Source organism: Xyrauchen texanus, chromosome 35 (genome assembly GCF_025860055.1).
Source record: "Xyrauchen texanus isolate HMW12.3.18 chromosome 35, RBS_HiC_50CHRs, whole genome shotgun sequence".
Classification (NCBI taxonomy): Eukaryota; Metazoa; Chordata; class Actinopteri; order Cypriniformes; family Catostomidae; genus Xyrauchen; species Xyrauchen texanus.
In genome coordinates this window covers 33,184,631-33,202,931 of record NC_068310.1, presented here as the reverse complement: position 1 = coordinate 33,202,931, position 18,301 = coordinate 33,184,631, and the positions used below count along the sequence as shown (strand labels likewise).

The 18,301-nt window shown below is 38.1% G+C and overlaps 1 protein-coding gene across 1 annotated transcript in view; it reads right to left on the bottom strand.

Moving 5' to 3' along the window:
• Positions 1 to 953: 953 nt before the first annotated feature.
• The window catches only part of LOC127628896 (ankyrin repeat domain-containing protein SOWAHB-like), a 37,246-nt gene continuing 19,898 nt past the window's right edge, over positions 954 to 18,301 (bottom strand). Inside the window, exons 6-12 of the mRNA XM_052105853.1 lie at positions 18,078 to 18,179; positions 17,149 to 17,160; positions 12,519 to 12,521; positions 5,175 to 5,261; positions 3,003 to 3,075; positions 2,136 to 2,231; positions 954 to 1,989 (exon numbers count right to left, since the gene is read on the bottom strand). Of these exons, the coding sequence (XP_051961813.1) occupies positions 1,805 to 1,989; positions 2,136 to 2,231; positions 3,003 to 3,075; positions 5,175 to 5,261; positions 12,519 to 12,521; positions 17,149 to 17,160; positions 18,078 to 18,179 (558 nt within the window). The 3' untranslated portion in view covers positions 954 to 1,804. The remainder of the gene's footprint in view (positions 1,990 to 2,135; positions 2,232 to 3,002; positions 3,076 to 5,174; positions 5,262 to 12,518; positions 12,522 to 17,148; positions 17,161 to 18,077; positions 18,180 to 18,301) is intronic.

The window sequence follows — 18,301 nt, the reverse complement described above, 5'->3', positions numbered from 1 at the left end:
TATGCCAGATTGCCAGTGATTGGCTGGATAGTCGCTCAATCAGCCCAAAGTAACAAAATGCAAAGAATACTGTATACAAATCCACCATTTGGACTCAGTATGGGTTTAGCTTGGAAAGTGCAAAGGACAAAAATCACCTTTTTAAAGAGTTCGGGGGACGTGTCTCCCACATTTCCCTGACGTATGTCATATGTTGTACTACGATCAAGAAAACAACGTACTTGCTTAAATGTATCCAGTATACCTGACTTTTGTTATAAAGAGAATATCGTTGAAATTATTTGAAAGATATGAAACAAGGTAGTTTGCAATATGTCAGCATTAGCAGGCAGATCAAGTTCGCTAAAATTACAGAGATCAATCCTTATGGCACTATATTTCACATGTTTTGCAGTTATGTAAGTTTACCTGTCCAATAAGAAGAACACCAATTCAGGGTCGGTTTTGATCCCTGATGCCAAGTACTCATGCCCTGCCAATGTTCACTATAGTTTTTGCTCGACCACGATCACCTTCCCGCTTAGCCAGACGGGATTCAGTAAATAAATGTTTTTTGTTGTTGTTGTTGTTTTTTTGGCTTACTCTTAGTTTGTGTAGGAGTCGGTGTTGTGCTGGGAGCAGAACATTTGCTGGATTCCATCTCTAAGATAACGTTACCTAGTGTTGCAGTTAGTTGTTACTGTTGAATAGCTGAAGAGACGCACTGAGGCAAGGCTCTCGGGAGCGCGCATAAACGCCACATCCTTTGAATTTTCCAGGCAAAACCGACCCGCTCCCTTCACATGTATATCAGTCTACAGACTTTAAAAGGCAACCTAGGTAAGTCAGGGAAGGGCTCATTTTTTAAGTTGCGTTACAAGCCGTTTTTCACACATTGGCAAAACATTTTTGTAAATTGTTACATACTGCACCTTTAAAATAAATTAAATGACATTATAAAAAGCAAACCTTATCCAAAGTACAATTTATTTTTAATATCAGCAAACATAAATTACATGAGAATAAAGATTCCGGCATGAAGAAAGACACATTAACATCTCTGCAAACCAGCAGACTTCAAATATAAGTCACAAACTAGCAGATTTATGCAGCATCATCCTTTGGAATGCAATATACAGCTTTGTCTTACTATAAAAATGGACTTTAAAATGCAAAAAACAAAACTAAAATATGGCGGATATTGAAGAAATGGCATTTTCTTCTTTTAGTGGGAAATCATGCAAGGTGCTAGCCTGCCATTGGGAGCAACTTGGGGTTCAGTGTCTTGCCCAAGGACACTTCGCCAAGTGGAGTCATGTGGGCCGGGAAGCGAACCGCCAACCCTGCGATTAGTGGACAACCCGCTCTACCACCTGAGCCACAGCCTCCCCAAAGGTGGCAAAGGTGTAAGGTGAAGATAAAGCAAAACAAAGCTAGATTTGGTTTAAAAAAGTTTGGTCTCTCTTCAAAAACTCTCCAAAGTTTGATCTCTCTTTAAGAGAAGGCTCTGACCTTTAATCAAGTGTGAAATTGAATTCTGTATACTTGCTAAAACACTAGAATCGTGTGATGTTTAAAAACGCTTAGTTTCATTGTTCAACGAAACTTGTAAACCTTTAAACTCCGTAATCGAATAGAAAAAAGGCAGAAATAATATAACAGCACCATTATACACTTATAACATACTGCGTAATATAGTACAATTGATTTCCTTGTTTCCATTAAATCACACAAGATGCTCAAGCAAGTACAAAGCAAGTCCAATTCGAACTATACATAATCTTAGTGTTAAAGCAGAACTGAACATATTTGGAGTTCACTTTGTCTACCGTGAGAACTTCCTGGGCCTGAATGCAGGTAGCATGAGTTGGTGTGCAACTGTCCTCTCCTCTGGTACCGGAGCAAGCTCTTCTGCAGATCCCCATTTCTTCTTGGAGTGAAATAGTGACGTGATCTTTCTGTTTCTGCGCTCGCTGGCTTGGACTAGATTGTGGCACTTGCTGGCTTCAGCTTGGAGAACAAACATCAAAGCCATGTTAAAGGAATAGTTCACCCAATAATAAACATTCTCTCATCATATAGTCACCCTCATGTTATTCCAAGCCTGTATGAATTGTACACTACAAAGAGTTATTCAGGAATTCAGTTTGACTTACATAGTTCATTGCCTTGATTGTTTGATTGTGTCTCTCGTATATTGAGGTAATGATAGGCAAAGTGACCGCTGTAGTCCCTCAGATTCTCCTTTGCTCCTGTGAACATAGCAACATTTCAGCTATTTTAAATATGAACTTTATTATGAACTAGATGTTGACATTTTCCGAAGGAAATTTAAGTAACGTGCCCATTGAAAATGGCAAAATGCCATCATGGTTGAAGGGCGAGGTGGGTGGTTGCCAGGGCATTACTACATTACTGCTAGGGCTATGGTGATTTTAGTCATTTTAGCATGTTGCTACAATATGTGGTTTCTAGGGGCAGTTGCTAAAGTGTTTTAAGTCCTAATGATATTTTGGCCCATAGTTTTGACTCCGGTCCCCTCTTGAAAGTAAGTCTATGGGGTTTTGCATCTATTTTATCATTCATCAGGTGAAAATTGTAAGTCAGATCACTTAGAAAAGTAATAGCACACCTTTCCTCAACTATAGCCGCATGATTTATGTCCAAACATGGGGTAAGAGTTATGCATAAAAGTTTAATATTAGGGGTTTGTTCAAAGTTATAGTAATAGTATAGTAATAATCATGTCATTACAGTTATTTGGAAATTCTTTGATACAGTGAAATATTGTTCATAATATTAATAACATATCTAATATTGCATAGAATTTTCTTAAAAGCAACTTGACTGTTTTTTGTTTGTTTGAAAGAACATTCAATATAAAGTTAACCAAATGCAAAATCAAAAAGCCATTCTTGAATGTAGTATAATATTCAATATAACATTAAATAACCTATAATGAATGAATAACTCCATAGCTCAATTTCCACCAAAGTCTTTCTTTGTGAGAAAAGCAAGCTTACCGTACGTATTAACAAGCAGGTCAACTATATGCCGATGGCCATGAAGTGCTGCAATGTGTAAAGGTGTGTATCCCTGTAAGAATTTTAGGGAGACTTTTATGAGGTCTGTCAAAAAACATTTAAAGTCACATTTCACTGTATTTTGCATTAAAAAAAATAAAGTCTACCTACCACTTTAATTATGCTCTTTTCCCAGTATTCTCATATGGAAAAATTGTATATTTAATATTTAAAGCTAAATTGTAAAATATGTACAAACTGTACATCATGGTAGTATTTGTTTTAAATAAAACTATAACTATTAAAATGTATTAAAATTAGGGCTGTCAATCGATTACAATTTTTAATCAAATTAATTACATGGCGTCCCGATTAATTAATCGAGATTAATCGCATATACAAATATTTGCTGAGAAAGCCCTTCATATAACAATAACTCAATTTCTATCGGGAAGACAGGCAGGCTTGAGTGAAGTTTGAGATGCCATTTACTTGATAGATGTAAAACGGGAGGTGATGTCTCTCTTTGGCGTAGGCCCCGTCTGTCATGTCCTGCCGGAGATAGGAGGCAGGGGCGAGGAGCCTACCCCCCTGCGGGACTGGGCTCAACTGGTGGTGGTGGGGAGGTGGAGGTGTTAGCACACCGAAACAGCAATGTGATAGATTGTGAGCGGACTTATAAAAGCATTGGCTTACGTGCGATTGGCTAGGAGTTACACAGCTAATGATGTGATGATGTGCACCTGCTGATCTTCCCGCTAGAACTACGCTCCACTTCCATATATAATGATTATACATATTTATATAAATATATAATTATACATAGTTATCTTTAAATATAAAAAAAAAATAATTTGTCAATCAGTTGAAGATTTATTATGAGGGCTTGTTTAAGGACCCGTCAATCTACACCAGCGTCAGACATGCTTGTGTGTCTCGGGTGAGTTGCATCATAAACATAAAATGTTTAGGTCACTGTGTCAAGTTAAATATAGTTTAATACTCAATCTTTAAACACATCTTGAGATCCCTTAGATCGGATTTGCGCTCCATCAAGTGTTTTGAACGCGAGAACGTAACGCATGTTTGTGTTGTGTGTCTGCTGAAGTGTTGTTTTCTTCACTGTATAAACTGTGTGTTGCCACACAGCTGAAATTTCACTTACTGCCCTCTGGAGTAAACAGGTGGTACTACAAGCTTGCATTTCTCAGGAATCTTCCTTATTATGGTCCAGGGGCGATTAATTGCTTTTACCTTTTTTACGCATAATTTTTTGTAAAATTAATCACACTGAATTAATGCGTTAAATCGACAGCCCAAATTAAAATACATTTGAAATGAAATCACTATATTACTGTAATGAAAATGTAATAAAAAAAAGGGAATTGCAATAAACAAAAATAAATAAATAAAAAATATAAGATATAGATGCATTACACCAATTGAAATTTGGGGAAGATTTGCTTGACTTTCTTTATGCAACATATAAATTCTTATTGTCTTTTGATTTTAGGGGGTTCTTAGTGTTCTTTGTGAGTTCCGTTCAAAAACGTACATTTAAATTTCAAGCGATAAATCTCACCAAAATTCAAAGAAAAATCACAACACTCACCCCCTAGTATGCCCCACATCACGAATCCCAACCCGAAAAACCCAAGCATAACAGAACGAGAGTTTACGCAACAGACAGAGAGAAAGAGGAGTGAGGGGGAGACAGAAAGACAGGGGGCACAAATTAACTGAGGTTACAGCAACAAAATCTAATGACAAAATCATAATTGGCTGGTAATTCAGTGAAATTGCTTTGCTCTGAAACTGCTGTTGGAATACATGAAGACGTTGTTTAAAGGAAGCTGTTAACATGACACAAGTTTGATTAATGAACATGCATTCTCAAACGGCGCATGGATTCATTTCCACAGCTGGGCACCCACATGTCATTTGTGAAGAGTTATGTCAGAAGCGGAGATTTTAAAACAGAGACTTTCTGGCAACTTGTCATACACGTGAGAAACATTAACCCACGCAAGCATTCATACCCAGGGTGAATGTAAGAGGTGTACTTACATGCTGGAAGAGATAAAGGAGACATTTGATTACTGACTGTAAAGATCAATACTGAGTTTAGATGTATATGTATTCATATTTTCTAGCGATAAAGGAGGTGCTTACTGCTTTCATATTAATGTCTGCCCCTGCATCTGCTAAGACCGTGGTCATGTCCACTTTACCTTGTTTTGCAGCCCAGTGCAAGGCGGTCTAAAATACAAAACATTTATAATTAACATTGGTAACACTTTATAACAACTTTCATTAACAGCATTAGCAAGCATTATTATACTATATAATGTTTATAAGAGCATTACGCTGAAGGAATATTCCATGTCCAACACAAGTCAAAATGAAAATTCTCTCATCACTTACTCACCCTCATGCCATCCCAGATGTGTATGACTTTCTTTCTTCTGCAGAAGACAAATTATGATTTTTAGAAGAATATTTCAGCTCTGTAGGTTCATACAATACAAGTGAATGGGTGCCAAAATTTTGATGCTCCAAAAAAGCATGTTAAGGCAGCATAAAGGTAATCCATATGACTCCAGTGTATTAATGTGTATCTTCAGAAGTGATATGACAGGTGTAGGTGAAAAACAGATACATTTTTAAGTCCTTTTTTTGCTAGAAATTCTTCCCCCTGCTCAGTAGGGGGTGATATGCACGAAGAATGTGAATCACACAAGAAGGAGAATGTAAAAGTGAAAGTTAAAGTGGAGATTGACTGAGCACCCAAACCATCATATCACTTCTAAAGACATGGATTTAACCACTGAAGTCTTATGGATTACTTTTATGCTGACTTTTATTACTTCCTTAAAATTTTGAATTCAATGTTTTTATACTTCCAACTGTGAAGCACTTTAAACTGCATTTTATGTATGAAAGGTGCTATACAAATAAAATGTATAATAATAATAATTAGTATTATTATTATTATGTGATTTTTGGAGCTTCAAGATTTTGGCACCCATTCACTTGCATTTTATGGACCTAAAGAGCTGAAATATTCTTCTAAAAATCTTCATTTGAGTTCAGTATATGAGGGAAAGTCATACACATCTGGGATTTTTTATTACATCTGGGATATAAATTATGAGAGAATTTTCATTTTGGGGTGAACTATCCCTTTAAGCTCAATAGAAAGAATTTGTGGCATAATGTTGATCACCACAAAAATGTATTTTGATTTGCAAAAATCTGGGTTACAGTGAGGCACTTACAATGGAAGTGAATGGGGCCAATCCGTAAAAAATTATATAATCACTGTTTCAAAAGTATTCCCACACAATAAGTATATATATATACACACACAAACACTATATGTGTTAACAACATTTTAGTGTGATAATATTGCTTACTAATCTGTTCTGTGTAACAATATATCCAATTTTATTTATTCACCTTTTTCTCCCAATTTGGAATGTCCAATTCCCAATGTGCTTTTTAAGTCCTCGTGGTGGTGTAGTGATTCTGGGTGGTGGAGGACGAATCTCAGTTGCCTCCACGTCTACGTCACATGGCTTGTTGAGCACATTACCATGGAGACATATAGCATGTGTGGAGGCTTCACGCTATTCATGCATCCATGCACAACTCACCACGTGACCCACCGAGAACCACATTATAGCGACCACGAAGAGGTTACCCCATGTGACTCTACCTTCCCTAGTAACCAGGCCAATTTGGTTGGATTCGAACTAGCGAACTCCAGGGGTGGTAGCCAGAGTCTTTTACCACTGAGGAGCCCAGACCCCCACATTATATCCAATTTACAACTTCATGGCCATGAGCACGTAGCACCATAAACCTTAAAATGATGATTTAAACAACTTTACAGCTCAAATAATACACAAGTTTTAACAGAAAAATATATGTAGTGCGTTTATAAAATTATAAGCTTCACATTTCTGCCTATAAATTTTAACCAAAAGGAGGGATGATTTTTTTTTTTGTTTTTTTGAGGTAATCAACATTATGCCACAGATGTTGTCCAATGAGCTTAACTTGTGTTGAACCCGAAATATTCCTTTAATGTAAATTCAAATAGAAATGTCAATTAGCTTTGATTCACATTCTCATGTAAAAGTTATTCACATACCATAATTTATGCATATCACATAATTATATTTGAATGAACATCAACTACTGTTAAGCTGGATTGTTTATTGATGACCTATTAATGAAAGTTATTAAAAAGTGTTACGATAAACATTTGGCACGTTTCTATGCTTTAACTACAAGTGCAATAGTGAATAGTAAAATGCATTTGAATCAATGTAACACTCAACAGTGATACCTCACATCTACCTCACATCACCTAATTTTCATGTAGAACTTTATCTTTTAGAATTTCACTCTACACAGTTTGTACATTTGTCTGACTGAGCTGCACGGCCATTTTGAATCCTCATTCTGTTCATTTGACCAGCTAGTTCCTTCTTGTACGCAATCGTCTACCCATCTGATTCACCTTGTAATACATCATTTACACCCTGCATGGTCATTCTTTCACACTAGGTAGATCCCCACCCCTAACGCCACGCGATGGAGCAGGCAGTGGCTCCCATAGGCTGCCCATGGACCCCAAGCTGTGCACAAAGGGTGCGGAGGGGATGGTTTCCAGCCATCTAATAGCGGTCTAATTACAAAACAACAAACCAGTGTGCCCACTGTGGGGGGAGCACAGACCTGTCACAGGCCCAAAGATTGATGATGTTAGTATAGAGTATGACCCTCTGACGGAGGACACACCCAGGCATCAGCCTGCTGACGAGCCCTATCAAGAGAAGAAGGGGCCACCACACCACACACAAGTCTAGATACGCACACGTGCACAGATGCTGGAGCTTCTAAATGTCCAAAGCTCTCTAGTACAGAGAATGGAGGAGCTTGAAGGAGGACAATGCAAAGTGCATTGAAACATCAACACACACCCTCATATATATTAGAAACTACAACACGCAACAATGCACATCCACTTACAAAGATCAAAACTGACCCAATTAGCATGTTTAAACAAATGTCTCTGGTCTTGGGGGCTGTTTAGACTGACTATGTTCTTGCAATTTAAAAAGCTAGATGCAGCGCAATGAACAGAACAGAATGCAGGAGTTTCGAGACACGTTTCTAACAGTTAAACAGTTTTTGGAGCAACGGTCGAAAACATCCATCTTGCAAATGAAAACAGCACAGATGGATGCAAAAATGTGTTGGGAATGAATGGGCCCTAACTTAACACAGCGTCTAAAAAAGACAGTGCTTCTGCGCAAGACACTAAAAAACAGTGACACAACGCAACGTTCAAAAATGTTTGTTTAGCATGTGTTTAGGAAAACAACTGGAAAACAGTACAGATGGACACAAAAACGTGTTCCGTGTGAACGCCATGTTATCGTGCATGATACATCAAGGAACGATATTCTGAATGATTCTAAAAACGTTTCTTTTCATAGTTTTTCTCTGCACGTGAAACAACTTTTCTTTTCTGCTGATGTCACCAAGGCTGTGTGGGCGGGAAATGATAATATAAACCAATAAAATCCCAGCTTGATATTCATGATGAGAAAAAGTGCAGTATGTACAGATTTGTACACATAAAATACTACTATGAACTATTAGTAAAATGTTGAACACGCTGTGCTGGGTACTGTATAAGACAATGCAATGTGCATAACTTGACCTATATTTCCAGTGTGATGGATGATCCTGAACAAATTTTTGCACCCTTTTTTATTATTTACTTTATTCTATTTTTATATTCGAACTTTGTCTTCTTGACTCATCATTTGTTACGAGTTAAGACATTTCTAAATAGAATTGCATTTAAATGTTTAAGGGATAGTTCACCCAAAAATGTTAATTCTCTCATCAATTACTCAACCTCATGCCATCCCAGATGTGTATGACTTTCTTTCTTCTGCAGAACACAAACGAAGATTTTTAGAAGAATATTACAGCTCTGTAGGTCCATACAATGCAAGTGAATGGGTGCCAAAATTTTGAAGCTCAAAATCCACATTAAGTCAGCATAAATGAAATCCATACAACTCCAGTGTTTAAATCCACATCTTCTGAAGTGATATGGTAGGCGAAGGTGAGAAACAGATCAACATTTAAACCAGTTTCTACCATAAATTCTCCTCCTTGCCCAGTAGGGGGCGATATGTACAAAGAATGCAAATCATCAAAAACAAAAGAAGAAGGACTTAAATATTGAACAGTTTCTCACCCACACCTATTATATCACTTCATAAATGATGGATTTAACCACTTCAATCTTTTGTCTTACATATAAGCTGTGTTTATGTGCATTTTGGAGCTTCAAAATGTTGGCACCCATCCACTTGCATTGAAAGGACCTACAGAGATGAAATATTCTTTTAAAAATCTTAGTTGGTGTTCTGAAGAAATAAGAAAGTCATACACATCTGAGGATGGCATGAGGATGAGTAAATGAGGAGAGAATTGTAATTTTGGGGTGAACTATCCCTTTAAGAATGTTTCTATTTCCGAAATGATAACTGGACGTCACTCACAATTATTAGGGGCCATTCACACTGAAAGCTTATTCGGATCCATCTACACTGCTTTTCAAATGTTTTTCAATGTGCTAGACAGGCCTCTTTGACCATTGACCAACTCCTCAGCATCTTGAGTGAGAGTGCCACGTTTTTAGGGCGCCATGTCAAGTTAAAAAGACCTTTATATACATGTTTCGAGACACCTGCAATTTCATCTATTCGTTGCGCTGTGTTGTAGCACATTGCCATTGTGCATTCTTGAGCATGTTATCTGTTCTGTACTAAAGGGAGGGTCGAGTCTCCTGTAGGTTTTTCTAGTCCAGCCCATAGGACAGATTGTGATAGATGAAGTCTGGTTCCTCTTTCAGACGCTCTATTGTTTTGTCTGTCACACCTTTGAGATGGATTGGCTGGCACACACGTTTGACTGACAGCCTGACAGGTCTCAAGGAAGGTATGTTGTGATGGACGATAGTCAACAGGATGTGGCGTCTCCTACCCTTGTTCCTCAGGTTCCTGTCTCGGCCTGGTGGGGGTGGCCCTTAACTCTCGCTAACCAAATACCACAACTATTGTGGCAACTAGTATGGGAAACAAAGAGAGGTGTGGTGCACATATTCACTGCATCTTTTAAAGAAGAAGAATGGGTAAATTATGTACTTACAAACTGGGTGAAGGAGGAAGTGCAGCACATCAAGAGATGAACCAACGGAATATATAGAGGAGAGAACAAGAGAGGAGATCAAGTCAAGAAGTTGTGCTGTACAGCATATTGTTTAAATATACACACACATTTTTTCAAACACTTTATGGGATAGTTCACCCAAAAATGAAAATTCTGTCATCATATACTCATCCCCATGTTGTTCTAAATCATATGACTTTTTACGCTTTATAGGAATATTCTGGGTTCAATACAATTAAGCTCAATCGACACCATTTGTGGCATTATGTTGATTACAACAACAATTAATTTAGACTCACCCTTCCTTTTTCTCGCCCCTTTTCTCCCCAATTTGGTATGCCCAATTCCCAATGCGCTCCAAGTCCTCGTGGTGGCGTAGTGACTCGCCTCAATCTAGGTGGCGGAGGACGAATCTCAGTCGCCTCCATGTCTAAGACAGTCAATGGTATGTCGAGCGCGTTACCACGCGACGTAGTGCGTGCGGAGTCTCACGCTATTTTCCACGGCATCCACGCAAAACTCACCACACGCCCCACCGAGAGAGAGAACCACATTATAGTGACCACAAGGAGGTTATCCCATGTGACTCTACCCTCCCTAGCAACCGTGACGATTTGGTTGCTTAGGAGACCTGGCTGGAGACACTCAGCACGCCCTGCATTGAAACTCACGACTCCAGAGGTGGTAGTCAGCGTCAATACTCGCTGAGCTATCCAGGCCCCTGTCTTTTCTTTTTTATTATTTTTAAAAAACGTCTGTAAACGTTAAAATATTCTATATTTCTATATAAAGTATAGCCACAAGGCATTAATAATATGCATGTTTACATGATAATGAAATCGCTTACTAACCTTTTCTATGTAAAGTTAGATCCAGTTTTGGATGATGGCATAATGCTGTAAATCCTAAAACCCTAAAATCACCATAAAGGTGCTTTTAAAAAAAATGTTTTTTAAGAGATTCACATTTCTGACGTAAACCTTCTGAGACCACCGCATGACTGCTTGGTGCATTTTCCATTTCCCTTTTTGATTTGTAACTAGCAGCACCTAATAAACAAGCAAAAAACTAAAATTTCTACAGCAAACCATTTTCCTACAAATTTATGTCCACATATGTGGACAGCAGGACTACGTTGTGACATTTTAAGTAACACCAAGCTATACAAATTTTGATTTATTCTCATCAAATAGTTTATTATGTGTCCAGGAGTGTTGCTTATTTGGTTTTTGAGACTTTACAGACATTACAGCTGATTTTCTATTAAGCTGAATTAATAATTCTGATTAACAGTAATTGCCAGCATCATCAAATGGTAAAATAAAATTTAGCATTATAAAATTCTGAATTTATGCACTGATTATCATTGTTCCATGTCTGCAAAACATGTTGAGTGGTCCAAACATCATCTGCAGCCTGAATCTGAACTTTTTGTCAGATTTTAGGAGTGAATGCATTTAGCTGTATAGAAAGCTACAGGATGCACCTTTGCTCCCTATTTAGTGAATTATTTAACCTCCAGTGTGGTGTCTGTCTATACTGGTCTCAGAACACTTAGAAATGCACCTTATTTTCATCTTAACTCTATATAAAGCCTCTGAAAGCAACATTTTTCAGCTTTTACATCAATACATTTACAACCCCAATTCCGAAAAAGTTTGGACAGTATGAAAAATCCTAATAAAAACAAAAAGGAGTGATTTGCCAACTATATTCACCCTTTGCTATATTGAAAGCACCACAACTATACATAATATGATGCTTTCCCCTTGTGAATTTATTTATTTATTTAATTCACATTAATTTATAATCAGATGATTGCAACATGCTCCAAAAAAGTTGAGACAGGGGCAATTTAAGACTAATAACAATTTGACTTCCAAGTTGTTATTAGCATCAGCTTCAAAAGTCAATGTCTGTATTGGCCAGGGGTGTATCAGTGCCCATGACACAGGTAACTCGCACATCTGTGAGGGCACCATTAATGCAGACAGATATGTACAAATTTGGAGCAACATATACTGCCATCCAGCACCATCTTTTCCAGGGACGTCCTGGCATTTTCCTGCAGGACAACTTCAAGCCACATACTGGCCGAATAAGCAGAGAGTGCGGGTGCTAGATAGGCCTGCCTGCAGTCCTGACCATCTCCAACTGAGAATATGTGGTGCATTATGAGGACCCTGTACAATTGTGCAGTTGAAGACCTGCATAATGGATGAATAGAGGAAAATTCCACTTTCTAAACTTAACAAACTTGTTTATTCATTGCCCAAATGCTTAATAATTGTTATTAGAAGAAATGGTGATGTTTCATCCACAGATTCATCCACAGATGTGCTAATGTTGAATAATATTCCAATATTCCACCTTTATCAGTGCGCTGATGCAAGAAAAATGAATGGATTTTTTAAAGCAGCATATCAAATTAAACTAGAGACGCTACTCTATACAACCAAACAGATTCAACCAAAAAACGTAAAGAAGTTTCTTTCCAGAGGTATTTTTGTTGGTGTTGCACCTGTAGTAGCGCTTCCTTGAAATCAATGTCATGCTGTTGTGTCACATGACGCAGTGCGCCAGAGGATGTACACATAGAGTCTTGTGAACAGTATTTAGTCAGTTTTAATTCATTTAAATTATGCGTTGCGTATAGCAAAGACAAAATACAACGTCCACACATGTGGACACGGGGCCACACAAGGTTAAATCATCCAAGAATTGGCCCCATTCACTTCCAATGTAAGTGCCTCATTGTAACATTGAATATTTTTTAAGAAAATGAAGGAGAGACAAAATTATTTTTTGTGATAATCAACATTGTCACAAATGCTGATGACTTAGCTTGACTTGTAGTGAACCCAGAATATTCCTTTAAGAGCAAATAAAGAGAACAGCAATAAATAGAAACTTAGTAGTGACTTGACTAAACAGTATAATGAGGACAACAAAGACAACTCAGAGAAATATGAATGGGAGAAATGCTCAATATAGTGGCTAATGGGATAGTCCCACTTTTTAGCTAAAAGAGCCAATCACCTTTTGGACAGAGTTTTTTTACTCTTGAACACGCGTGCACATTCTAAGGGACTGTTTAGATCGAATGCGCATTTTGCGATTAAAAAAAAGCAAAGGTTAGACCTGGCCCAATGGATATAACAGAACGCAGGTGTCTCGGTCAAATTTTGAAATACTGTAGAAGTACTTTTAAACTTTAAATACTCCCGCCGCCCCTCACTGGAACGCGAGACCGGTGTGGCACGCAGGTGGAACTCATTCACCACTTATCTTCCCGGCCTCGTTCTGCCCACACGCCACTCAGCCCCACATGCCCAATTCCCAATGCTCTCTACTTCCTCATGGTGGCACAGTTACTCGCCTCAATCAAAGGATGAATCTCAATTGCCTCCGCTTCTGAGACAGTCAACCCATTCATCTTATCACGTGGCTTGCTGAGCGTGTTTCCGCTGACACCCCACGTGACTCTGCCCAACCTAGCAACCAGGCCAATTTGTTGCTTAGCATACCTGGGTGGAGTCACCTGGTACAACTTGAACTCGCGACTCCAGGGGTTATAGTCAACATCTTTCCTTGAGGACCTACCCAGGCCCCATTCTTTTCTTCTTCTTTTTTTTTGTAATTTGTGCAAAAGATGTCAAATTTATGACATAACAGTTGTAAGATTTTATTGATGTTTTGAAATATGGGATTGAAATGTAATCTTAAAATACAGATTTGGAGATTTAGATCTTCTCCTTTAAAGAAGATAAGAGCCCTGCATCCGATTTTGCATACTTTCCTGCTTCACAGTATGCAAAAAGCAGTATTTCAAATTACTAGGACGTCCGAACACTCAGTAATCATGATACAGTAGGTTAACAACACCAGGATTACCAAATGTATCTACTGAGATATAAAAGTGCACAACCAGTGGACACTTTGCTATCCCTAAAGACTTTATCCACAGTCAAGAATTTCTTCATCAAGTTCAGTGCATACTCTGAAAGCATGGGAATTCAGATGCAGATGAGCTATAGTTTTATACCTATTGCCTACATAGAATATAGGGCATTGCAAAGATGGCATCAAGTGAACTAACTTGTCTTAAAGGGACTTTGCTTGACTGGAGCAGGTGGCTTTCAATTTACACTTATCTATCTTCCACTCGTTGGTGGACAGAAACTGAGCAGTCTTACTCGAGTGGCTCAAAGGAAAGAATGTTTGCGTTGCATCTAGATTGTGACTGTTTATTTATGGGCTTCACCACAAGAGCTTCAATTGGATTTTTCCCCAAAGGAGCTTCCAACATGTGAAAGAAAAACATAAATAATGCGCGCTGTGTCGGGTTACGGGCTCGGGGTGATGTGTAACTGTAGTTACTGAAGGGCTAAAGGCGAAGCTTAACTACTTAAACTTAAGACTCAGACAATGGATGAACCAGAAAAGATCCAGAATCATCCAAGAGAGCAAAAAATGAGCATCCACAACAGCTAGAATGCAAAAAGCCTGGGAACTAAGACTGAGAACAAGGGTTGTCAATCGATTAAATCGTTCTTGAGTTCCATCTGCACAGTTTTTTTTAAATGATTGATCTTTGTGCACATGCATCCCAAAAGGAGTCCATTAGGTATTGTTTTGTAATGTGTTTTGTACCATCAAACTGCTATTGAAAATAATTTGATATTAAATATGCGTCTCAAGACCCCTGTGTCTTGTTCCATTTTGTTGCATTCCATCCAGCTGTTTTTGTACACACCAACGCATTCTCTGTGAACGGCCCCTCAGTGTTAAAGGGGGACCTGTGCTGTACTCAATCTGTGCTGCCGCTGCCTATTCTCATAGTGCGGTTTGGTTATGTGCGTTGCCTGTGGGTCAGTGGGAATACACTAGTTGTTTTATTGTTTTTCCATCCCTGCTGAAAATTACTGCAATTTCCATGCTGGTCTAGGTTGTCTTATGTCGGTTAGAAATGGTTTTCTGGTAATACTGGTTAAGCCTTGTTGTTGAATCCAGCTACGTTGTTTAAATGTTTTTACTAAAATAACAGGTTTATTTAACAGCCCTACTGATAACCCCTTGAAATCCTGGGCAGCCAAATGCGAGTGCAGTTGCCCTGTACCAACCGAAGGAAAGGTGTGGATCTGCCCACAGTGACTTCACTTGCTTGGCATGCTGTCCCGGGTCAAGAAGGGGGGCATCAAAGCCACCTGGGGGTCCGATTTACCACCTTCCTGGGGACACGACCGTGATTGTTCTCCAATTAATCCCAGCCGGCTCTATTATTTTCAGATTATCTTTAAGTGGTTGAAGTCTTTGAGGTGAGCCCTAATCTCTCTTGCACTTCAATGAGCGCTGTTGTATCTTGTCTGCGTGTGGAAGGCAAAGGGCTTAGAGGTTCTTAGAAGGTGGTCCAACACAGGACAGTGTGAGAACTCCGACCCAGGCAGGGACCACAAACACTGGCTCAAAGCTCTTAAGCACGCAGGGGGGGCAAATAAAAGGATTTGAGCTTGTTTTGGAGGGCAGAAGAGCTAAAAAGCTATCTTTCATAATCCTTCAGATGTAAGCCTTTGAAATGCATGATTGGGGTAGAGCATTCCTCTTTGCTCTCTGTTGCACCTGGGTACGAGAGTGGGAGCTGTGGAAAGTGAGTAACTTCATGAGAATCAGCAATGTGGCTCTCCAATGCTTTTCAACGTGTAGTGTCATGTACGACGCTAACAAGCTTTTCACCAGACTGGCGAAGATTCACATTTGTCGTGACAGGTTCACTGGTCATGACTATTGATGTGAAACAACATGATAGAAAAGGAAAAAGACAAATTGCAACTCACCCCCTTTTAGAAGTCACAGTCAGGAGAATAAAAAAAAAAAGGACAAACAAAAAAATACATGAATTAATAAGAAAAACAAAAAACATACAGTTTAAGTTGAAATAATCTAAAAACTGAGGCCCGCTTTCACAAATTAAAATTAATATTTTCTCTAAATACTTTGGTGTGAATATATATTATTTGAATAGTGCCTTGCTCCTGCCACAGAATAAAAAACGAAGGAGATCAGCAGTTACAGAAATACTCAAATCAGCCCGTCTGGCACCAACAATCATGCCACAGTCGAAATAATTGAGATCACATTTTTCCCCATTCTGATGGTTGATGTGAACATTAACTGAAGCTCCTGACCTGTATCTGCATGATTTTATACATTGTACTGCTGCCACATGATTGGCTGACTAGATAATCGCATGCATAATTAGCTGTACAGGTGTTCCTAATAAAGTGCTCAGTGAGTGTAGTCACAATTTTGAAATCTAAAGTCACAATTACTTGATATAAAGTCACAACTGCGAGATATAAAGTCACAATTGCGAGATATACTGTAAAGTTGCAATGTCAACAAAATCGCAGTCAGATATTTTTGTGAGATTAAAACTCACAACCGCAATCGCAATTTCAAGTTAATATCACACAACTGCTAGATATTATGCCACAACTGTGTAAACTGGTAATTGTGAGACATGAAATCGCAATTGCATGATATAAAGTCACAATTGCAAGATATAGTTGCAATGTCGACGAAATCACAGTCGCATAATATAAAGTCGCAATTGCATGATATAAAGTCACAATTGCAAGATATAAAGTAGCAATGTTGAAGAAATCACAATCGCATAATATAATATAAAATTGTGGGTTTATATCATGCAATTGCCACTTTATATTATGTGATTGCGAGATATTAAATTATAATTGCGACATTTAAAGTAGTGATGGCAAGATATAGTATCTTGGAAATGTTCTTGACAGGTTTTTCTAGGTTCACCATTTAGTGGTTTTGATCAAATGTGTGTGCAGTGTTGTACAATTGGATGCAAACTTACTGAGGTAAAATCCTGGTTTGTTCCAAACATGTGAAGAAGAAAAAAACACAAATTATTTATATTGTGCACATTCTTTGAGAGATGCTGGTTTTAATCACTACATTTATGCATTAACCCTTGTGCGTCAATAAAAAAGTTACTCAGAGGTCCTTAGAGGACAAAAATGTTTGTCAAAAAACTACCATAAAAATAATATATATATAAAATAATATTTTTCACTTTTACTGATTTTTTTTAACCAACATCAGTCCTGATCGTAACAACCAAATATTCATTCATTTTCAGGATTTTAACCCTTTAAATGCCAGTTTGTTTACATAATGCCACTGTTGTTTTTACACACACATACACACGCACACGCACACACAAACACAAACACATTTCTCAACACACACATAAAAATCACACTCTGACATTCATACCAACACACCCACACAATTTTATCTGGATCATTTATTCAACTGGCCTGCAGTGCTCTATAATAAAGCAAACAGAAAATAGGAAAAAAGCATGTATTTGCTCCATAGGCTAAACATGAGGGAAAATGTGTCATCTGGTGGAAAATATAAAAAATAAAATTTTGAAGCCAGGGCTCCAGAATGAAAGCATAATATCATAGAATTCAATATATTAAGCTTTAATGGCACTAGGATCAAATATTAAATTTAAATAGGTTTCAATGGGGGCATTTGTGTCCTTAAGGTCCTGAGTGTAACTCTTTTGTGTGCACAGTGTATTATAGATGTATTATAGGAACTGAGGTTGAAATATCAAAATTCCCCCAAAAATACACACCTTGGTCAATTTATGCCATTGGCATTAACATTAACATTAACAAAAATGAAAAAGACAAAAATGTCCCGAAGGTTGCACAAGAGACACTCCCTCATAACGGAGAGCACATATTGATGATGTAATGTTCTCCTCACCTTTTTATTGGCTAGAGAAGAGTCTTGTTTCAGCAGCTGAGTGAGGTGAGACAGTTTGCCACTTGCTGCAGACAAAATCCATTCTTTCTCAATAGGGTCCAGCTATAGTAAAATAAACATGAAAAATCCTTCAGATGAAGAATTATTGGCGATATAAGATTTGGTGTCAGTGTAATAATATGTCTGTGTTATATTTATTGTCTATGAAAGACCAATGCCTGAAA